Source organism: Delphinus delphis, chromosome 1, assembly GCF_949987515.2.
Source record: "Delphinus delphis chromosome 1, mDelDel1.2, whole genome shotgun sequence".
Classification (NCBI taxonomy): domain Eukaryota; kingdom Metazoa; phylum Chordata; class Mammalia; order Artiodactyla; family Delphinidae; genus Delphinus; species Delphinus delphis.
In genome coordinates, this window is record NC_082683.1 from 148774424 (window position 1) to 148799119 (window position 24696).

A 24696-nucleotide genomic window follows, 5' to 3' on the forward strand; every position below is an offset into this window, starting at 1 on the left:
AAAGGATAAGCAGGAAAAGTAGTTTGAACATATTTTACTTAACCCAATACCCATGGATGGTACATTCCTTTGCACTAAGTCTTTGAATCTGGTGTGTAGTGTGCACTCAAGCTCACCTTAAGTAGGATGAGCCACTTCTGATGTCCTCGGCAGCCACTCAGGGCTACTGACTCTGGAGCTGGAAAAAGCAGTTCCAGTCCCTGCTTAGGAAACTGAATACAATAGACAGACTACAACCAAATGGGGACCAGTTGGTTATTTACAGTATGCCTGCCCCAGCTAACACTTCGGGGTACCTACCCCATGTAGGAGCTAACGGTGTTAATTCTGGAGACGTTCATATTTCTCTTGGTGGGGGAGGCATCACGATGAACCAGCACAATACTTGTTATAAAGCAGTTTCCGCAGGACTATTCTGGAGAGTGATTCAATACTTAGGCCTATCCTGAATCCTCTAAGACCACTATATTTTACTATTTTGTGAGGTCAATACTTTCTTTTTCTGTAGTAGTGAAACGCTTTTCTTTAAGTAGAATTTTAAATAGAAATCCAATATATGAGAAGGATAAATAAGCATTAATATAAAATTTTTCTTTTTTTTTTCAGCAACACCCCTCAGGTTTCGGGATCTTGGTTACCCGACGAGGGACTGAACCCATGCCCCTTGCAATGGAAGCACGGAGTCCTAACTACTAGACCACCAGGGAAGTCCCTGCATTAATATAAACTTAAAGAAACATTAATTTGAAATAACAACAAAGCTATCTGAAGATTAAAATGTGAAAGTGAATTATTGTACTAATTACAGTTATGTCATATTACCTTTAGCATTCATTAAGTTAACTTCAAGTGTTTACAGAAAACTTGAAGCTCACGGCCCATCTGAAAACTACTTTCCTGGTTGGCTTTAGCCTCAAAGGAATCCTAAGAGAACCAAGCAGATACATAGGGCTGGGTAGGCCCACAGTGCCATTCTAGTTGGTATGTTTTGTCTTCCCCTTTGCCCCTGTGATCAAAGTCACCACTTTGCTTTTACTAAGAAATTGCCCTTCTTATTGGCCGTTGTAGAATCTGCTCCCAAACTCATGACTGTAACCTAGGGTAGCGCCTCACATTATAAGTGGTGGGAAACATAACTCCTCTTTTCCTGGCCATGCAGACACACATTCTGGCACAAAAGGAGGAACTTCCAATTCATTTCATTCAGAGACAGAAGGTAGAGGGGGTTAAATGGCTTAAAGCCATTTCATAATTTTCCAAAATCTGAGGGTTTTTTGTTGGTGGTGGTTTCTCTTTTATATGTTAAAAATATCCTGGCCAAGGGAAACAGATAAATGCCTTTAAAGAATTAATATTTACAAGTGGAAATTGAAAATCCTTACAAAATTAAGTGAAATGTATTTTGGTTTCTGTCAAAAAACCAAAATGAACTTAAAATGAACACATTCTGTGATTATTTCCCACTGGGCTAAAAAAATTCCCCCAGCTTTGGATTCATAGCTGCTAGAAGGTAGAGGAGCTAGACAGTCTGATCAAAGGACATGGGGGACGTTACTCTGTTGGCGCCTGTTATCAAAGCAAGAGCCTGTCAATGCACATTATTTTACATTAAAACAGGGAAGGTAGGAGAAAACATCAATAATCTAGCAAAGGGAACAGGAATCCAGGTGTCCTCTTGGATGTCTACTGCCCACTTATCTTAGTTCAGTTTATCAATATCTAAATATTCATTGAATACTTTTCAGAAGAAAGGACATCTCTGAAAAGAAACGCAACAGAAAGCAGATACCTTTTAATGATAAAAGCAAACCTTTCTCTCATCTTTTCTCAGAGAGAAATAAAATTTACTTGTCTGTGGCTTTCACCAGTTAGGTATGTGCTGAACAAAGGAAGGGAACAGGGATGAATAAAATAGTGACGTCAAACCAAAAGGAAGCAAGAGTGGCATAAAAATGGGATAAAATCAATGATGGAGGAGAAGGGAAGTAAAGCTGACAATTAGGTTCATGAATTATGGCTCTCCTGATTCTCACTAGGAACTTGAAACAGGAATTTGGTGCAAGAAGCTACTTTACCTTTGAAGTCTTACAGATCATCCAGCAGATATACAGATTCTAAATTTGTGTGCAATCTGTCTACCTCTGAAACCTCTTAGCCTGAAGTGAATAATGTAAACTCTCTTTCACAGAATAAGATTGTATGAGGAGAAATGGTCCTGGTCTCTAGCACCTTAGATTTTGAGGCAATACACAGAGCATGTATTAATTCCATGTAATACTGTCTCAGAAATCGATTTTATGACATACATTTTCAGATGGACCTTTTGCATCGAGGACAGTTTCTTCCTGTGGCACAATTGTTTTCACCTGAGGGAAGATCTCTGTAAAACTTATGACTTCCCATTTTTCTAGGATGGATCTAAATTTTGTAAATATGCTCTCTCAACTGTTACAACATCTTTGTCATTTACTAGTTTTTGTCTAAAATTTTTTAAAGCCTTTGTTCAATGCTCAAGAATTTGAGAACCAGGTAGAAAAATGTTCAAGTTAATTTGACCATTCAAGTTTTTACCCATGTCATTATACTCCCCACCACCTGAACTGGATTCACCATTTATATTATATCCAAAAAAGCTTCAGTAATATTAATTTAAGCAGACAGCTTAAAAATTACAGTTACTGGATCAGTCATTATTAATATAACATTAAAATATTTTAAAACTACAACAAATAATAAATATCCTTAATGGAAAAAAGAAAAAGTACTCAGTCACTGTTACTAAAATACATAAACTATTGCAATAATTCTAATGAACTTAAAAAACTCTCACTTATCCAGTGATGATTTAACCCGAGTAGAGAGAATCATGCATTTATGAAAAAAATATTCACAACAAATAATTGAAAACATTAATGTAAACAAAAGGTATCTGTTTTTTGGAACCACACAGTCAAAACATGCAAGACAGGACTCAAGCAATAGCAAAGGAGAGGGCAAGGGCTGTGGATTCCAAGGCTGGAAAGTTTGGTGGAAGAGTTAGTTAAGAAAGGAGACTGAAAGGGAAAAGGAAGGAGGGTGTAGATGGAGCCCATCAGACCAACTGGGATTCTATTCTATTCTTAGTTGAGAGCTAAGAAACAGGAAACTATAACAGAGCACTTTAACCCTGTGGCCATATGTCATCAAAATTTAATCGTCTTAAAAATGACTACTTATACTATTTTCATGCTTTGGTATAAATATTGTAGCAGGGTAATTGTGTTCCCAAAATATCATAAATACAAGTTTATATCAAATCCATTTTGTATCAAGTTTTAAGAGCAAATTTGTGTTTTTTTGTTTTTGTTTTGGCCACGCCACGAAGCTTGCAGGTTCTTAGTTCCCCATCCAGGGATTGAACTCCAGCCCACGGCAGTGAAAGTGCTGAGTCCTATCCACTGGACTGCCAGGGAACTCCCATTAACAGCAATTCTGGATTATTGTGCCTGGTATCCTGCTTCCAGAGTTATCCCTAGGAATGGAGAAGCAACTGCCTACACTTTACAGTCTTGTAAAGTAGTTTCTAAAGCAACAAAAGCAATTGGGGTGGGGGGAAATATGGACATTAAGCAATGCAAAGGATATAATAAAAATATTTACCTTTTTAAAGGAAAGGCAAACTAAAGCTAGGTATTACTTCACATTCTTTTATAAAAGCATACACATAAATGAGGAGTCTTTAAAAAATCCAATAATCTTAAACAGGTAAAACATTTCCCAATAAGCTTGATGGTGTTTCTTCAAGTTAAAGAGCACAGGCACATCAGTAATGGTCTACACCCTGGTTTCTCAAAGTGTAGTCCAGGCCCAGCAGCATCATCACTTGGGAACGCATTAGAAATGGGATCTCAGATCTCTAATGCTACTGAAACTTTAACCTGGGGGACACGATGCTCAGATAATTGTTTGGCTTTCATTAGCTGATAGCTCGAGAGAGTTTTTGGTTGATACTTGTTAGGGAACCTTATTTTGGTGTAGTGATGTTTTAAACAAAGAAGGGGACTGAGGAGCAGAAAGCTATTTTGTTTTGCTTTCTTGAGAGGTTATTTCTAGATAAACCTTTTAGACTTGTCAAATATTTCACTGATAGTACTTCCTTCTCAGATTGCTGTGTACATGTAATTTTAAAAACATACTGCTGATAGAGAAATCAAATATGCATACTATGTGTTCTACAAATGTAAGATTTAAGACACAAATGAAGGCACTGTGGATATTTTTAAAAGATAACCAAGAAATATAAAAAAAGTTTTAGCTCTTTATGAGTGACGAATGTACTTTTATTAGGTAGTCCAAACCCTGTGATTAATATAAAAGGAATATATATCATAAAGCCATGAATACCAATTATTGTTAATTATTAGTTTGATTTCAAAGCTATTTCCAAAGCAATAGGGGGAAAAAAGTCACTAAAAGTCAGAAATATCAAAGCACCTAATCTTGGTCTATGCTCCAGTTTTATTCTAAGTCTTTCATTAGATTTTAAATTATTTCATTAAAATTTAAGATGATGTTTAAAAATTCTATTCTCCTTAGAAGATATGTATTTGTACCTTTTTTTTCAATTTTAAGTCCCCCCCCATTTCATTTTTATAGATAAAAAGACAGAGTTCATGAAGTGCCTTATAAATCTTACCCTCTCAGCAACTTTTAGTTTAACCCCATCAGTTTTACTGCAACCTAGTAAATTAAGAGAACATAAGAGGGAAATCAAATAGTGTTGCTTTAAATTCCCCAGTTTAACTTGTATGAATAACAAATCTAAAAGAAAGCAAAGTGGGTACCTGAATGAGCCATCTATGTAGCTTCTTACTACTACCTAAGTTATACAGACAACTGAAAACTTTCACCATAAAAATTACAGTGACTACAGCTGTCAAAGTCTCCACAGTGAACCATTTCATAATATTTAATCTTGGCCATTAGTCCAATCTAGGAAGTTGGGTACACCTAGGATAGAGAAAGCCCCAAAATGGTCCATGATTTACTACAGCACTTAAACCTCAAATCCCACAGAAATTTTTCTTACATCATAATTAGCTGAAGCAACCTGCACAGATTACTCTTGTTGCAATGATATTGAAAGCAGCTGAAAACATTTTTAGTAAAGAAATGTAATTCAGACAACACACTCATGCAGGTGCATTTTTTGAAAAAACAACATGCAATACAGACTACAAACAAAACGTGCACAAAACTATGTCAACTGTGAGAAGGACCAGTAACTTAAAAAACATGCTTCAATTTACCTTTTCTTCTCTTTGTGAAAACAGAAGTAGATGCTGCCGACAACTACTACAACGCCAAAAACTACAAGAAATCAGGAAACAAATGATATTTAACTGTGAAAAATCATTGCCAAGATTCAAAATCTAGCAGAAGAAATAAATGATGGTCAGATTTCCATGGCCAGAAAATGTTATCTTATTTAAGCACATATACATTTACATTCCATCTGGACTCTTCAGTATCAATCCAATTCTTTGCATTAAACAGTACAGAGTAAGTCAGAGAAGAGTCCTTGATTAATTGAGAAAATTACTCAAAGCATATTTGGGATGCAAACTCATATGAGTAATGATCTTGAAACAACTTGTATTATTTAGGGTTTGTTAGTAACTGGACATGTAGAATACAAAGGAATAGACAATAATACAAGGTAGTGTATTATATAAAAGGTCAGGTTTTTCCTGTTTTACTTAATTTCAAGCTATAAAGCCACAGAAATTGAAAAATCTTTTAAAAAACTATTGCACTTTTCAGAGTAATGTCTTGATTTAATTGGTATCAAAGTTTGGGATACGTACGTGTACCAGTGACAATTGCAACAATGATTCCTGCACCTGAGAAAAAATGAAAACAGTTTGGGAGATAATTAAGTACCTAGGGGTCTCCAGGTAGCAGCTACATTTTAATATGATCAGATCATCTATAACTACAAAGTAAAAATTATCAATCTAGTTTTAGCGTGACTGCTAGTGCTTTCAGGTTATTTTGATCACGGAACCCTTCTAATCACATTCCAGGGTTAGGACACACCTTGTGAAACTCCTAACAGGAACCTCACTTTTCACTGTTGTATGCTGTAGCTACCACACCAGGTTGTTTAGTAAAGGTAACTAGGACAATTAGAATTTACTAGAGGAAAATCATTTTAGAAACGTAGCAGCCCACTATAGTTCGTTTAGTTCAACATTCAGTCTTTTGTTACTTATGATTTTGTTGGAAATTTAACATATATTTTTTTCCCTAAGTGGGTCTGTAGAATAAGTCATAGAGTGCTATTAATCTATCATATAGATGTTATTTGCAGAGTCTTCACAAACAATACATCATTGTATCATCACAGCTCCTATTCCCCTTTCCCTCCAGATTAAGACATAGTCCTACAAGGAGATTTGATCTAAGAATGTAAAGGGAACACCAGGGAACATGGATAAAAACTATGCACAGAAACGTAAACATGCATTTTTGACTATCCAGAGAGCAATAAATAATACTACCAAATCTTAATTCTTAGAAATGTTTGTCAGTACCTCTGCTTCTTAACTGCCATTACTTTTGTTATCTATAACTCATAGTATAAAATGTCATGTTCGGCTCTGCTCTTTTTATTTCATAAATATTATCAAGTGTAAGCATCTTGAGATGGCACTGGATTCACTTGACACCGTGGCAAGTTTTCAGAGGGAAAACATAACAAGCCTAAAGTACATTTTATAAATAGATTAACTTTACTAGTCTAAAGTAAAGTAATAGCTATTTTTCTTCATTTCCTTATCAGTAAATCTTTATATTTCATTTAACTATCACAACTATACTTCATCAAGTTCTTTAACACATATGTGTGAACTATGTGAGCCAACATTAAGTGTGCTACCCCAGCTTGATATAGAAAAACTAACCCAACTAGTAGTACTTCAAGGCTTGTATATACAAGGTACCAGTAGAAAGAAAATTTATCTAAAAATTGCCATTACAAAGTAACACTATCACATGGAAAACAAGCTATGTTTTATATATATTAAACTACATGTAACCATATTATTTAAGAAAGTAAACTTATCATGCTAGGAAGCCTAAATTGGGGAACCTCTTAAAAACTGTATTACCCTCATGTGCCTATACATAGTACCACTTATATTTGTCATGGTATCTTCACCTTTAAAATTACTTAAAATGTACAATTACACATTGAACAATTATCACCAATTTGTGACATGTTGTCTCTTTTCTAACTACAGATAACGGTAATATTTCCATGTTGAAAACTAGGGCCTCATGATGCAGGGTTATTAACAACCAAAATAATACCTAAACTCTTAGGTGGTGGTTCATCACTGGGACTGGGATATCCTAGAAAAAAGGAAAAAAATGGAAGTAAATAAAAGAAGAAGAAAAAACAATAAAGCTTAAAGTCCTCTGAATTCATAGGTTTTGATTTTTTGACTTTGTACAAAAACCCTTATAATTTTATTTTCCTTATATAAACTATATTAATGTTTCTCATTAAAAGTAGTATCAAAATATTATAAATTTATATTCAGTATCAAAGCATTCTTCTTCCTGTCCAGTAACATTTCCTGGGACAATATTCTGTGGTACAGCAAACAAATTTATCATTAGTGTATTGTCAGAATTATCCTATGGATTCAATGTGATTATACTTAAAACTAAAATTAAGAAAACAATCCCATTTACAATCAAATCAAAAAGAACAAAATACCAAGAAATAAGTAGGTAAAAGACCTATATTCAGAAAACTATAGGACACTGATGAAAGAAATTGAAGACAACACAGATGGAAAGATATACTGTGCTTGGATTGGAAGAATTAATATTGTTAAAATGACCATACACCTCAAGGTAATCTACAGATCCAATGCAATCCCTATCAAAATACTAGAAAAAAATAATTCTAAAATTTGTATGGAAACAAAAAGACCCCGAATAGCCAAAACAATCTTAAGAAAGAATAACAAAGCTAGAGGTATCACACATCCTGACTTAAAACTACACTACAAAGCTAAAATAATCAAAACAGTATGGTCCTAGCACAAAAACAGACACATAGAACAATGGAACAGAAGAGAGAGCACAGAAGTAAACCCACTGCTATATGGAAAATTATCTACAACAATGGAGACAAGAAAACATAATGGGGAAGAGACAGCCTCTTCAATAAATGGTGTTGGGAAAATTGTACAGCAACATGAAAAAGAATCAAAATGAACTACTTGCTCATAAAATATACAAAAATAAACTCAAAATGGATTAAAGACTTAAATGTAAGACCTGAAAACATAAAACTTGTAGAAGAAAACATAGCAAATACCATTTTTTTACTTTAGCCTTAGCAATATTTTTTTGGATGTCTCCTCAGGCAAGGGAAACGAAAGTAAAAAACCAAATGGGACTACATCAAGCTAAAAAACTTTTGCACAGCAAAGAAAACTATCAACAAAATCAAAAGACCACCTATGAATAGAAGAAGATATTTGCAAACAATGTATCTGACAAGGGGTTAATATCCAAAACATACAAAGAACACATACAACTCAACATCAAAACAAAACAAAGAACCCAATTTAAAATTAGGTAGAAGACCTGAATAGACATTTTTCCAAAGAAGTCATACAGATTGCCAACAGGCACATGAAAGATGCTCAACACCACTACTCATCAGGAAGTACAAATCAAAAGCACAATGATATATCACCTCACACCTGTCAGAATGGCTATCATCAAAAAGACAACAAATAACAAATACCGGTAGGGATGTAGAGAAAAGGGAGCCTCTGTGTACTGTTAGTGGGAATGTAAATTGGTGCAGCCACTATTGAAAACAGTATGGAGATTCCTCAAAAACTTAAAAATGGAACTACCATACAAGCCAACACTGGGTATTTACTCTAAGAAAATGAAAACACTTATTTGAAAAGTATACGCACCCCTATGTTCACTGGAACATTATTTACAATAGCCAAGATATGGAAGCAAACTAAGTGCCCATCCATAGATGAATGTTACTTTGTTAAAGTTTCCTTCTATTACAAATTGGATCCTAAATTGGTTTTAAGCCCTCCTGTACACACACATTACATCTTCTTTATCCATATATATACACACACACACACACACACACACACACACACACACACACATTCACACATACAATGGAATAAAAAAAGAATGAAATCTTGCCAATTGCGACAACATGGATAGACCTAGAGGGTATTATAGTAAGTGAAGCAAGTCAGACAGAGAAAGACAAATACTATATGATTTCACTCATACGTGGAATCTAACAAAACAAGTAAACATAACTAAACAGAAACAGAGTCATACATAGAACAAACAGGTGGCTGCCAGGAGGAGAGGATTCGAGGTATGGGGAGGAGAGAAATAGATGAGGGATATTAGGAAGTAAAAACTTTCAGTTACTAAATAAATGAGTCATGGGTATGAAATGTAAGGTATGGGGAATATAGTCAATAGTTATGTAATATCTTTGTATGGTGACAGATGGTAACTAGACTTACCATGGTGATCATTTTGAAATGTATGAAAATATTAACTATGCTGTATACCAGGAACTAACATAGTGCTGTAGATCAATTATACTTCAAAAACAAACAAACAAACAAACTCATAGAAAGAGGTCAGATTTGTGGTTAACAGAGTCAGAGGGTGGGAGGAAAGGGGAATTGCATGAAGGCAGTCAAAAGGTGCAATCTTCCAGTTATAAGATAAATAAGTACTAGGGATGTAATGTACAACATGATAAATATAACTAACACTGCTGTATGTTATGTAAGAAAGTTGTTAAGAGAGTAAACTCTACGAGTTCTCATCACAAGGAAAAAAAAATTTTTCTATTTCCTCAATTTTGTATTATATAAGATGACGGATGTTCACTGAACTTACTGTGGTAATCATTTCATGATGTATGTAAGCCAAATCATTACGATATACAATGTAAACTTTATACAGTGCCATATGTCAATTATATCTCAACAGAACAAAAAAACTAAAAGGTACAGGAGGGCTTAAAAACAATTTAGAATCTGATTTGTAATAGAAGGAAACTTTAAAATAATAAAGACAATTTATAAAAAATCCATAGCTAACATCATATTCAATGGTGAAAAACTGAAAGTTTTTCCCTTAAGATAAGAAACAACCCAGGATGCCTGCATTTGCCATTTCTATTCAACATAACACTGGAAGTTCTAGACAGAGCAATTAGGCAAGTAAAAGAAATAAAAAGCGCTCAAATTGGGTAAGAAGAAATAAATGATCTCTGTTCCAGATGACATGATCTTATAAAAGGACAACTCTAAAGATTACACACACACACACACACACACACACACACACACACACCCCTGATATAACAAATAATTCAGCAAAGGTGGCTGCAGTCTACAAAATCAACAAGCAAAAATCAGTTGCATTTCTATACATGAGCAATGAACAATACAAAAAGGAAATTAAGGAAACAATTCCATTTACAACAGTATCAAAAAGAATAAAATACTTGGGAATAAACTAACCAAGGAAGTGCAACATTCATCCAGTGAAAACTACAAAACATTGCTGAAAAAAAATTAAAGACATAAATAAATGGAAAGACATCCTGTGTTCATGGATTGGAAGACTTAATATTATTAAGATGCTAATACTACACAAAGCAATCTACATATTAAATGCAACCCCTATCACCATCTTGAAAATCCATTTTGCAGAAATTGAAAAATCAAACCTATAATTCATATGGAATCAAGGGACTAGCAATAGCCAAGAAAAATCTTGAAAAAGAAGAGCAAAGTTGAGAGGGCTCATACTTCCTGGTTCCAAAACATACTAAAAAGCTACAATAATCAAAACAGAGTGGTACTGGCATAGAAACACACACACACACTAATGGAATAGAGTAGAAAGCCCAGAAATAAACCCTTGCTTATATGGTTAAATGATTGTCAACGGGTGCTAAGAACATTCAATGGGGAAAAATGGGGAAAGGATAATCTCTTCAACAAATGTTTCTTGGAAAACAGATATCCACATGCAAAATAGTGAAGTTGGACACTTACATCATATACAAAAATTAATTCAAAAAGGATCATAGAACTAAACTTAAGAGCTAAAACTATAAGACGCTTAGAAGAAAACATAGAGGACAATCTTCATGATATTGAATCTGGCAATGATTTCTTAGATGTCACACCCAAAACACAGGCAACAAAAGAACAAATAGATAAACTGGACTTTACCAAAATTAAAAACCTTTGTGCTTCAAATGACACTACCAACAGAGTGAAAAGGCAATACACAGAATGGGAGAAAACATCTTCAAATAATGTATCTGATAAGAGATTAATGTCCAAAATACATAATGAACTCCTAAAACTCAACAACAACAAAAAAACAATTCAAAAATAGGAAACGGACTTGAGTAGACATTTCTCCAAAGATCTATAAGAGACCAATAAGCACATGAAAAGATGATCAATTACTAATCATTAGGGAAATTAAAAAATAGAAAAGCACAATGAGATACTACTTTACATGTATAAGGATGGCTATTATCAAAAAACAGAAAAATAAGTGTTGACAAAGAGGTAGAGAAATTAGAACCTATGTGTATCACTGGTGAGAACGTAAAATGGTGCAGCCACTGAGGGAGACACTAAGTTTGTTCCTCAAAAAGGGAAACACAGAATTACCATACACCCCAATGTGCTATTCAGAATAGCCAAAAGGTGGAAACAACCCAAGTGGCTATCAACAAATGAATGGATAAACAAAATATGGTATATACAAATAATGCAATATTATTCAGCCATAAAAGGGAATACAGTTCTGCTACATGTTACAAGAGGGACAAACCTTGAAAACATCATGCTAAGTGAAATAAGTCAGAAGTGATTCTACTTCTTGACCTAGAATAGTCAAATTCATAGAGATAGAAAGTAGAATATTGGTTACCAGGGCTGAGGGGAGGGAGAATGGAGGGTTATTATTAAATGGATATAATTTTTCATTTTGAGATGATGAAAAAGTTGTGATGATAGCTAGTAGTGATGTACTTAATGCCACTGAAATGTACACTTAAAATGGTTGAATAGTCAAAAAAAAATTTTATCTAGAAAAATTAACATAGAAAATAGCCTGAACATTTCTGAAAAGGATGTCTTCTGCCAGATATTAAAACATATTATGGTACTGCCGTCAAAAAATCGACTTACTGGGGGCACAGGAATGGACAGAGATCAAGGGAACAGAGAGAAGATTAGAACACCTATGACTTTATTTAATGTACGATAAAAATTGGCACTTCAAAACAGCTGTAGAGAAGACAACTTATTCAACAAATAGTTCTACTTAGCCCTTAGATGGGGTGGGTGGAATGGAGATGAACCTAATCTCATTCCACATACCATAATGAATTTCAGATAAAACAACGATTTAATGCAAATAATGCAATCAGGATGTATGGTTAAGATGTTTATATAATTTCAGCATGGGGAAGTCCTGAAGCTTTTATAAGAAGGATACACAGTCATAGCCATTAGGGAAAAGATCAGTACACCCAGCTACCTATAAATGTAAAATGCACATGTAAATGACCACTGATAGGAGAATAGTTAAATATGGTATATATTAAAGTCATCATTAAAAAGGATGGGAGTAGATCTAAAAAGAACCCCAATTCAATACATTAAATGGAAAAAGTGAAAGCTTCAGAAAAATATGGCAGCATAATGCCATTTTTGGTTAAGAAAAAAGAAAAAATGCCAAAATATGTATAAGTACACATATAAAGATGTTGATGTACAGAAATAAAAAGATACCCTAAACTATTAAGTGATGATTCAGGAAATGGACTAGAGAAAGAGGAGGAGAAGTAATCTTTTACTCTGTATGCTTTCATAATGTTTGAAATTTTACAAACTCATATTCATATACTATTTATGTAATTAAAAGTTATAAAAAGCAATATATATACCCAATAATATAAAATTTTAAAACTGACTAGTAAATATAAGGCAAAAAAAAACAACCTAGAAAAAAAAGTTCATTTTAAACAGGCTTTGATGAATTCTGACAAATCAACAAGAAATATTTTAGAAACCAAATAGAAAAATGAAAAAAGGACATGAACAAATAACTGTAGATGAAAAAGCTCAGCTTCATTGATAATTAAATAAATGCAAATTAATATGTGACATCATTTTTCACTCATCACCCTAAAAAGTTCTAAGCAATATATGTAGAATAAAGAACTCCTGCACCTGGATGACTTGACCCCAGAGTCGTAGTTGTATGAGTAGGCTTGGAATCTGGAAAAATAAATTTGATTCAATTCTCCAGCCTTATCAATACAAAATTATGGATTTACTTTTGATTTTTTAAAAAGATTATTTCTCAAATTGAATTATTTCCCCAAATGAAAAATACACATACTTCCTAAACTTTGCAATTCTACTTCTGTGAAGTTAACCTAAAATATATATTTACACAAGTACATACGAATGTATCCATAAGAATGTTCACTATGGGATGTTCACTATGGCTTTGTATTATATAATGGAAATCCTAGAAGTTAACTAATAATAAACCATAAAAATATGTGTTCAGAATAAAGATATGAAACTTAAAAAAAATACCATCCACATAGTACCTTATTACATAATTTGTATCCTTTTCTTTTCCACTTAGTATTTTGCCCACATTTTTTCATATTTGCATAATCACATCTACCTTATCACCATTATATGTCACTAATGATACTTTTCATGCTCTCTAACTGATGATAAAAAATGATTGACAGTCTCATGAGGAATTTTGATTTTTGATATTTAAAAAAAAAATCCCTGTAGTTTACCTTCTTTATAAATTTGTCCTCACAATTCTCTCTTCTTCAAACACTAAACTGTATCAGTGTTTTATAAATCCTTTATAAAATGCTTATGGTCAACTCTTTCAAAAGAGCCTATCAACAAACATAGTATACCACAGTGCATAGTCCCAGTAGGACCATGTGAGTAAACATGGATGGGTCAATATCATCCACCAAAAAAACCATCTTTTTCCCACCAAAACTTCACAGCCCTCACCAAGGTACTCAAGGAGATTACTGGATACCAGGTTTACGGGAATTATAAAAAGGTGTTCTAATTACCATGTTAACATGAAAAATTCCCCTCAGTCCTTAAAATATTAGGACAATAAGAAGTAAACAAATTAAAAGCCAGTAGATGACATTTGTTTGAGTCATTAAACAATGGGACACTGGAACCTATAGAAATGTTGTTACTTTAGTGAGCAGAGCCACACTGGGACCCTGAGTGCAGTCTGCCCAGGCTAATGCTCTTCCTCTCTTCCTCTTGTCTCTTGCTTCTGCTGCAACCAAAGAGAAGAAGTCAGAGACAGCAGCCCTGAAATCAGGAAGATAATTCCTTCCACCAAATCAAAATAGTCTCTCAAGTCTTAGGCAGAGCAGCTAATCAGTAGTCCCTGCAGAACCAAACTGGTCACGGTCTGGGAAAAGAAACATAGTCCTAGACCCAGGAGATACCCTGTAAAGGTGTCAACAGATCACTTTTAAAATGAATAAATTATCAATGTCGATGATACAGAAAACACACATGTTAAAAAACAGACGCCATGGACCTTCCTCTGCATTAATATTGAGTTATGCTGTAATGCATGCAAGCTACCTTTAAGGGCTTTCTAGATACTAGGCACTGTGCTAAGTGCTTTAAATGGATCCCATTTTAAATTTACTACCACTCAGTAAGGAAGGTTTTAAATCATCCACCAAAAAAACCATCTTTTAATCATTTTACATGTAAGTAAACATGCTTAAAGTTTACTTAACTTGCCACCTGCTTATATCTGCAAACTACTGCAAATAATTTTAAAGTCACTAAATGTAACAACTAAAATGGCTGTTAATATGTTCTTCTCCATTTCATTCCTAAAACTGATGAATGAGTGTAAATCATAGGAATTTAAAAGATTTTGAAAAAAATCACAAGGAATGTAAAGGATTTTGAAATATATAAGCAGGAAGTTACTAGACCTGAGTCACTGGAAATTGGAGGTTGGGAACTGGGAGGAGTTGACACTGGAAAACAAAAAACATGTAGATTGGATCAAACACTTGCGAGTTACTGCTAGTATTTTCACCAAGAATCTGAAAGACTTTTGAAAAAATATATGCAGGTAGTTACTAAACCTGAGGCACTGGAAATTGGAGGCTGGGTACTAGGAGTAGTTGACTCTGGAAAACAAAATAACGTAGACTGAATAAAAAACTTGGGCATTATTATTTTCTTTTCATTAATATGAATTATGCCTTTCACTCTTATTTAGGTAAAACTTCCTATGCTTCAATTTACTCTGAAAAATGATTGCTATTCATTTTTACATGTAAAAAATGTCAAACAAGAGAAATTTATATACATGTGTGATGTACATGAAATGCTAAGACCCTATAATGACATCCAAAATCGCAACAGCAGATTTCTTTGTAAATTTGAAGTCATACAACTATCACAGAAATGAATGCAAGACAGTTAAATATGAAAATTGTTTCTTTTCTATTATTCTGTATCATTGACATTTAATGTCAAAGAAAAAAAAAACAAAGGAAAACGACAATATTTATACCTTTAATACATGTTGGTATCTCAGGCTCCCAAGTACTGTTCGCACCACAGACAATTGTGTTGCTGCCATTAAGCTTAAAACCCTCAATGCATCTATATACAATCGTTGCTTTGTAGTAAAATTTTGTTCCATGTCCTGAGACTATCATTCCATTTTCAACGTATGGATAGGCACATTTGACCACTGAAAAATGGAGAAATTCCAGAGTTAATGGAAAGCTGCTTTCACATAGGACCAGAAAAACTAGTGCAAAGTAATAACTTCCAGTGGAAAGAAAGAGGAAAGGAATGAAAAGATGTTAATTGGAAAAAAAAAAAAAAAGACTGCGCATTTGAATTCCAGGAAACAGATCTGGAGTAGTCTAATAACCTTTTCCCACCTAAAACAGACTATCATTATAGTTTATTTGCTTCCCTACATTTTCTTTCCATTATTGACAAGTTTTGAGAAAGGTCTGAGTACCAGACACAAATTCAGGGCAAGTTCAAAAGAAACTTTCAATGCTCTTTAGCTCTAGGATTTTTTTAAGATCATGCTGACACTAACTGCGGTACCCTGCTTTTTAAGAAAGGCAGCAAAAACTTTTCTTAGAAGGTAATATCTGAGCTCAAATTTAAAAGTTGAAAAGAAGCTAGCCATGCCAAGATATGAAAAAGAAAGTTCTCAGGTGACAACAACACAGAGGAACTGGGATGTTCAAGAAGTACAAAGGCCAGCGGAGTTAGGGGAGTGTTTTCCAAACATTCTGGACTGTAACCCAGAGATCAAGAAATACATTTTACATTGTAAACCAGTATATAAACAAACAGGCCTGAGATAATGTTAAAAGTTAATACTTAGCCCTCACACCAGTGTACTCTGATATTTCCCATTCTACTCTACTTCTTAAAAAGTAAAATACTCATCCTGACCCTCTAGGATTCACGATCCATTAATGGGTTTGGCAGAATTTGGGAAAAAACAAAATCAAGAAACACTGGGCTGGGCAGTGAGTTCAAGAGAACGTCTTATGAGATTAAATCTGAGTAATAGATGAGGGCCAGATAATACACTGCCTTTTAAACCAGAAGAGTGTCCTTTCTCCTTTCTTTTGGGTCTGAATTTCCATCAGGTATTATTTCTCTTCAGCCAGGAGAACTTCCTTATCAATTCTTATAGTCCAGGTTGGCCAATGACAAATTCTCTTAGCTTTTGTTTATCTGAAACTGTTTTTATTTCACCTTCAGTTCTGAAAGATTTCTCTTTGACAGAGAATTCTAGGCTAACTGTTTTTTCTTTCAGCACATTAGCAGAAACTATTGTCTTGTAGTTTCAACACTTCCTTAACAAAAGTCAGCTGTCATGTCATTCTTACTTTGGGGTGAGGAGAGAGAGGATGTAATATGTTTGTGTTTTGTTTTTTGTTTTTCCCTCTCACTGGCTACTTTTTCTTTTGTTTTCAGTAGTTTTACCATGTTGTGTTTAGTTTAGTGGCAGTTTCTTGGTAAATTTTTGAAATTTATTCTGCTACCGTCAGTGAATTTCCCAGACCTGTGGGGTTGTTGTTTTGGATCAAATTTAGATAATTTTTGGCCAGTATTTATTGAAATTATTTTCTACATTTTTCTCTCTCCTCTCTTCTGAAACTCCAGTTACATGTATGTTTGACTCTTTGCTTTTTCTCCCAAATGTCTTTCTCTCTGTTTCTTATTTTAATCTTTCTTTTCAAATCATGGTGGATTTCTATTGCTCTGTCACTGATATTTTTCACTGTTGGGCCAATATGCTCTTAATTGTACCTAATGATTTTCTTCTAAGTTAGGTTTACTACTAGATAACAAAGTACATACAGTAAATCTCACCCTTTTAAGTGTACAGCTGTATTAGTTTTGATCAATTCAAATAACCATGTAATTACCTGCACAATAACAAAAGTTCCATTATCTCCAAATACTTCCTTATGCCACTTTGTAATCAACCCTCCCCAACTTTCGACCACCTTATCCAACCAGCCAACCACTAATCTGTTTTCTGTCCCTATAATGTTGCTTTTCCAGCATGTCATAATGGGATCACAGCCTCTGAGTATGGCTTATTTCACTTAGCATAATGCATTTGAGATTCATTCCTGCTGTTGCATGATTCAGGAGTTCATTTCTTTTTATTGCAGAGTATTACTCCATTGTATGGATGTGGTATAGGCTGCTCATCCATTACCAGATGAAGGACATGTGGGCTAATTCCAGTGTGGAATGATTATGACTAATGCTGCTGTGAATATTCTCATGCAGGTTTCTATATAAACATACCTTTTTACTTATGTTGCTGAGTTGTATGGTAAATGTATATTTAACCTTATAAGGAATTGCCAAATTGTGTTCCATAATGTTCATACCACTTTGCATTCTTACCAGCAATGTATTAGAGCTCCAATTGCTCCATATACTTGCCAGTTAATGGTATTGTTAGTTTTTAGGTTTTTTTTTAATTTCAGCCATTCTAATAGCTGTTTAGTGATACCTCACTATGGTATTAAATTCCATTCTGTAATTACTAATGATATCAAGCAACTTTTCATGTACTTTTTTGGCATACATATGTCTTCTTTGGTGAAACAAATCTATTCAAATATGTTGCCCATCTTAGAAAACATTGGGTTCTTTTCTTATTGTGTTTTGAGAGTTACTTATATATTGTATACAAGTCCCTTAGCAGATATGTATTTTGCAAATATTTTCTCCCAGTCTGTGGCTCATTTTATTCATTCTTTGAACAGTGTAGTTGAAGCAGAAGTTTTGAGTTTTTAATAAGTCCAATTAATATTTTTTCTTTAAAGAAGAAGGATCATGCTTTTAGCATTGATTTAAGAAATCTTTGGCTAAGGCAGAAATATTTTCTACGTTTTCTAGTAAAAGCCTTATGGTTTTAGGTTTTACATTTAAGTCTTTGGTTCATTGTAAGTAAATGTTTGTCTATGGTGCTAACATAGGTTGAGGTGCTTTCTTTTTTCTGTGCATAATGTATATCGAATTGAGCCTGTAAATTTACCATTTTTCCAATGAATTGTTTGTATATCTGTGATGAAATCAAGTGGACATATTTGAAAGGGTCTATTTCTGGATACTTATTCTGTTCCACTGCTCTACATGGCTATCCTTTCACCAATACCACACTGTCTTGATTATATTCCTTACAGCATGGTTTATAAGAAGTCTTGACATCAGGTAGAACAAGACATCTATAATTTTTTTTCAAATTTATATTGACTATTCTAGTTCTTTTATCTTTCTAAATAAATTGTAGAGCCTGTTTCTCAAGTTCTGCTGGGATTTTATGGGATTGTGTTGAATTTAAAGATCAATTACTGACATCTTTATTATATTGTGTCTTCTAATCCATGACCACTGAATTTTCTCTATTTATTAAGGTCTTCTTTAATTTCTTCTATAAGTGTTTAGTTGCTTTTACCATTTAAATATTTCACATACATTGCTAGATTTATATGCAAGTATTTCATGTTTTGGAGCTGGTATCAACAGTACTTGAAAATTTTCAATTTCTAATGGTGTTTTACTAGTTTATAGATATACCGTCGATTTCTGAATGTTGATCGTGTATCTTGCAACCTTGCTAAAACTTCAGCCATTCAAGTTTTCTACAAAAGCAATCGTCATAAGTGAATGAAGTCTATTTTATTTCTTACTCTCCAATATGTATGCCTTATTGTACTGTCTAGGAACTCCAATGCAATGCCGAATAGACATCCTTATCTTGTTCCACTTTAAGTAAAAATAAACTACTCTTTTACTATTAAGTATAATGTTAGCTGGGGAATTTTTTTTTTTTTTTTTTTTGCGGAGCACAGGCTCTGGACGCGCAGGCTCGGTGGCCATGGCTCACGGGCCCAGCTGCTCCGCGGCATGTGGGATCTTCCTGTACCGGGGCACGAACCCGTGCCCCCTGCATCGGCAGGCGGACTCTCAACCACTGTGCCACCAGGGAAGCCCCAGCTGGGGAACTTTTATAGGTGCCTTTTGTCAGCTTCAGGTAGTTCCCTTATATCCTTATTTGCTGAGTTTTATAATGAAAAGATGATAAATTCTGTCATATACTCTTTTTTCTTTTACATCTATTAAGGTGATCATGTGTGGTTTTATTTTGTTTTTGTTTTTTGGCACATGCTAGAAGATTTAATCTTTAAAATAAACATTAAGTTAGGCATTCTATTTGCAGGAGAAACTGACATTCAAAGAAGTTAAATAACTTACAGAGCTAATGGGAAGTGGACACAGAATTGTCCAATATATTCAAGGGAAGGTTTGTCTAAGCAAATGGCTCTGGGCTCAAATAAGGGAGGATATGCAGCATACTCTAAGCTCTCATAAGTTCTCTTTTTTTTTTTAAATTTTATTTATTCATTTTTTTTATACAGCAGGTTCTAATTACTTATCTATTTTATACATATTGGTGTACACATGTCAATCCCAATCTCCCAATTCATCACACCACACCACCCGCCTCCCCCCAACTTTTCCCCCTTTGTGTCCATACTTTTGTTTTTTACATCTGTGTTTCTATTTCTGCCTTGCAAACCAGTCCATCTGTACCATTTTTCTAGATTCCACATATATGCGTTAATATATGATATTTGTTTTTCTCTTTCTGACTTACTTCACTCTGTATGACAGTCTCTAGGTCCATCCACGTCTCTACAAATGACCCAACTTCACCCCTTTTTATGGCTGAGTAATATTCCACTGTATATATGTACCACCTCTTCTTTATCCATTCATCTGTTGATGGACATTTAGGTTGCTTCCATGACCTGGCTATTGTAAACAGTGCTGCAATGAACATCGGGGTGCATGTGTCTTTTTGGTTTTGTTTGAATTTTATTTTATTTTGTTTTTATACAGCAGGTTCTTATTAGTCATCAATTTTATACACATCAGTGTATACATGTCAATCCCAATCGCCCAATTCATCATACCTCCACCCCCACCCCCTGCTGCTTTCCCCCCTTTGTGTCCATACGTTTGTTCTCTAAATCTGTGTCTATTTCTGCCCTGCAAACCAGTTCATCTGTACCATTTTTCCAGGTTCCACATATATGTGTTAATATGTGATATGTTTTTCTCTTTCTGACTTACTTCACTCTGTATAACAGTCTCTAGATTCATCCACGTCTCTGCAAATGACCCCATTTCGTTCCTTTTTATGTCTGAGTAATATTTCATTGTATATATGTACCACATCTTCTTTATCCATTCATCTGTCAATGGACATTTAGGTTGCTTCCATGACCTGGCTATTGTAAATAGTGCTGCAATGAACATTGGGGTGCATGCGTCTTTTTGAATTAGGGTTTTCTCTGGGTATATGCTCAGTAGTGGGATTGCTGGGTCATATGGTAATTCTATTTTTAGTTTTTTAAGGAACCTCCATACTGTTCTCCATAGTGGCTGTATCAATTTACATTCCTACCAACAGTGCAAGAGGGTTCCCTTTTCTCCACACCCTCTCCAGCATTTGTTGTTTGTAGATTTTCTGATGATGACCATTCTAACTGGTGTGAGGTGATACCTCACTGAAGTTTTGATTTGCATTTCTCTAATAATTAGCAATGTTGAGCAGCTTTTCATGTGCCTTTTGTCCATCTGTATGTCTTCTTTGGAGAAATGCCTATTTAGGTCTCCTGCCCATTTTTTGATTGGGTTGTTTTTTTAATATTGAGCTGCATGAGCTGTTTATATATTTTGGGGATTAATACTTTGTCCATTGATTCATCTGCAACTATTTCCTCCATTCTGAGGGTTGTCTTTTTGTCTTTTTTATAGTTTCCTTTGTTGTGCAAAAGCTTTTAACTTTCATTAGGTCCCATTTGTTTATTTTTGGTTTTATTTCCATTTCTCTAGGAGGTGGTCAAAAAAGATCTTGCTATGATTTATGTCAGAGTGTTCTTCCTATGTTTTCCTCTAAGAGTTTTATAGTGCCTGGTCATATATTTAGGCCTTTAATCCATTTTGAGTTTATTTTGTGTACGTTAGGGAGTGTTCTAATTTCATTCTTTTACATGTAGGTGGCCAGTTTTCCTAGCATCACTTATTGAAGAGACTGTCTTTTCTCCGTTGTATATCCTTGCCTCCTTTGTCATAGATTAGCTGACCATAGATGTGTGAGTTTATCTCAGGGCTTTCTATCCTGTTCCATTGATCTATACTTCTGTTTTTTATGCCAGTACCATATTGTCTTGATTACTATAACTTTGTAGTATACTCTGAAGTCAGGGAGTCTGATTCCTCCAGGTCCATTTTTTTCCCTCAAGATTGCTTCGGCTATTCAGGGACTTTTGTTTCTCCATACAAATTTTAAGCTTTTTTGTTCTAGTTCTCTAAAAAATGTCATTGGTAATTTGATAGGGATTGCATTGAATCTGTAGATGGCTTTCAGTAGTATAGTCATTTTCACAATTTGATTCTTCCAATCCAAGAACTTGGTGTATCTCTCCATCTGTGTCACCTTTGATTTCTTTCATCAGTGTCTTATAGTTTTCTGAGTACAGGTCTTTTACCTCCTTAGGTAGGTTTATTCCTAGTTATTTTATTCTTTTTGTTGCACTTGTGAATGGAATTGTTTCCTTAATTTCTCTTTCTGATCTTTCGTTGTTCGTGTATAGGAATGCAAGAGTGTTTTTTTTTTCTTCTTCAAAGTTTCTTGATATGGTAAATTGCACTGATTAATTTTCAAATTTGAATCGTCCATGAACTCATGGAATAAATCCTACTTAATTACGATGTATTATTTTTTATAGGCAAGGATTTGATTTATTAATATTTTAAGAAGTTTTAGTTCTATGCCCATTTTGGATATTGTCTGTAATTTTCTTGCAATGTTTCTGTCTGGTTTTGGTATCAGAGCAATGCTGTCCTCATGAAATGAGTTAAGAAGTATTCCTATCTCTTTAGTTTTCTTGAAAACTTTGTGTAGGGCTACTACTATTTATTCCTTAAATGTTTGGTATAATTCCCCAGTGAGGACATGGGCCTGCAGTACACTTCATGAGAAGGTTTTTTATAATTTTTTATTGAAGTATAGGTGATTTACAGTATTGTGTTAGTTTCAGGTATACAGCATAGTGATTTGTTGTTTGGTTATTCTTTAGATTATATTCCATTACAGGTTATTACAAGATATTGGATACAATTCCCTGTGCTATATAGCAAATACTTGTTGCTTTTTTATTTTACGTATAGTAGTTTGTATCTGTTAATCCCATGCCCCTAATTTGTTGCCCCCCTCCTTTTTCCCTTTGGTAATCATAAGTTTGTTTTCTACATCTGTGAGTCTGTTTCTGTTTTGTATATAGAATCATTTGTATTATTTTTTTTGATTCCACATACAGCTGATATCATATAGTATTTGTCTTTCTGTCTTACTTACTTCACTAAGCATAAAATTCTCTATGTCCATCCATGTTGCTAAAATGTAACTATTTTATTCTTTTTTTAACGCTAAGTAATATGCCAATACACACACATACAGACACACAGACACACACACACACAGACACACACACACACACACACAAAACATCTTCTTAATCCAATCACCTGTTGATGGGTACCTGGGTTACTTCTACGTCTTGGCTACTGTAAATAGTGTTGCTATGAACATTGGGAGTGCATGTTCCTTTTTGAATTAGAGTTTTCGCTTTTTCCAGACATATACCCAGGAGTGGGATTACTGGATCATAGCTCTATTTTTAGTTTTTTAAGTAACCTCCAGACTGTCTTCTTTACTGGCTGCATCACTTTACATTCCCACCAACAGTGCAAGAGGGTGCCCTTTTCTCCACACCCTCTCCAACATTTATTATTTATAGACTTTTTGATGACAGCCATTCTGACCAGTGGTAACACCTTGTGGTTTGGATTTGCACTTCTCTAATAATTAGTGATGTTGAGCATCTTTTCATATACACGTAGGCAATCTGTATTTCTTCTTTAGAGAAACGTCTATTTAGGTCTTCTACCCATTTTTTGATTGTGTTGTTTGTTTTTTTAATATTGAGTTGTATGAGCTGTTTGTGTACTCTGGATATTAACCTCTTGTCATTTGCATCATTTGCAAATATTTTCTCTCATTCCATAGGTTGTCTTTTGGTTTTGTTGATGGTTTCCTTTGCTGTGCAGAAGCTTTTAAGTTTGATTAGGTCCCATTTGTTTACTCTTGCTTTTGTTTCTTTTGCCTTGGGAAGCTGACCTAAGAAAATATTGCTACAACTTTTGTCAGAGTGTTTTGCCTGTGTTTTATGGTGTCATGTCTTACATTTAGGCCTTTACACAATTTGAGTTTATTTTTGTATATGGTGTGAGGGAATGTTCTAATTTCATTGTATTACATGTAGCTGTCCAGCTTTCATAAGACCATTTGTTGAAGAGACTGTCTTTTCTCCATTGTATATTCTTGCCTCCTTTGTTGTAGATTAATCGACCATAGGTGCATGGGTTTATTTCTGGGTTCTCTACTCTGTTCCATTGAACTACAATGGAGTAGGTTCTCTACTCCATTGATCTACATGTCTGTTTTTGTGCCAATACCATGCTGCTTTGATTACTGTACCTCTGTAGTATAGTCTAAAGTCAAGGAAGGGTTATATCTTGAGCTTTCTTCTGTTTTCTCAGTATTGCTTTGGCAATTCTGGCTCTTTTATGGTTCCATATAAATTTTAGGATTATTTGTTCTAGTTCTGTGAACAATGTCACAGGTATTTTTATAAGCATTGCATTAAATCTGTAGATTGGTTTGGGTAGGATGGCCATTTTAGCAATATTAATTCTTCCAATCCAAGAGCACAGTATATTTTTTCCATTTCTCTGAATCATGTTCAGATTCCTTTATCAATGTTTTATAGTTTTCAGTGTATAGGTCTTTCACTTCATTGGTTAAGTCTATTCCTAGGTTCTTTTGTTTGTTTTTAGATGCAATTTTAAATGG

General features: G+C 34.3%; 1 protein-coding gene across 6 annotated transcripts in view; it reads right to left on the reverse strand.

The window, feature by feature from the left end:
* Positions 1–24696, reverse strand: part of LOC132413343 (membrane cofactor protein-like) — a 53962-nt gene that overhangs the window by 2930 nt on the left and 26336 nt on the right. Inside the window, exons 6-14 of one of the 6 annotated variants that reach the window (XR_009516701.1) lie at positions 15721–15903; positions 15287–15331; positions 15131–15175; positions 13338–13385; positions 7354–7395; positions 5847–5882; positions 5289–5349; positions 4676–4719; positions 117–178 (exon numbers count right to left, since the gene is read on the reverse strand). Coding sequence is in view for 5 of the 6 variants with exons in the window: in XM_059995403.1 (XP_059851386.1) it covers positions 118–178; positions 5289–5349; positions 5847–5882; positions 7354–7395; positions 13338–13385; positions 15131–15175; positions 15287–15331; positions 15721–15903 (521 nt within the window). In the remaining variant the exon portion in view is untranslated. The remainder of the gene's footprint in view (positions 1–116; positions 179–4675; positions 4720–5288; positions 5350–5846; positions 5883–7353; positions 7396–13337; positions 13386–15130; positions 15176–15286; positions 15332–15720; positions 15904–24696) is intronic. The other 5 variants (XM_059995403.1, XM_059995422.1, XM_059995392.1 and 2 more) reach the window with 5 other exon arrangements.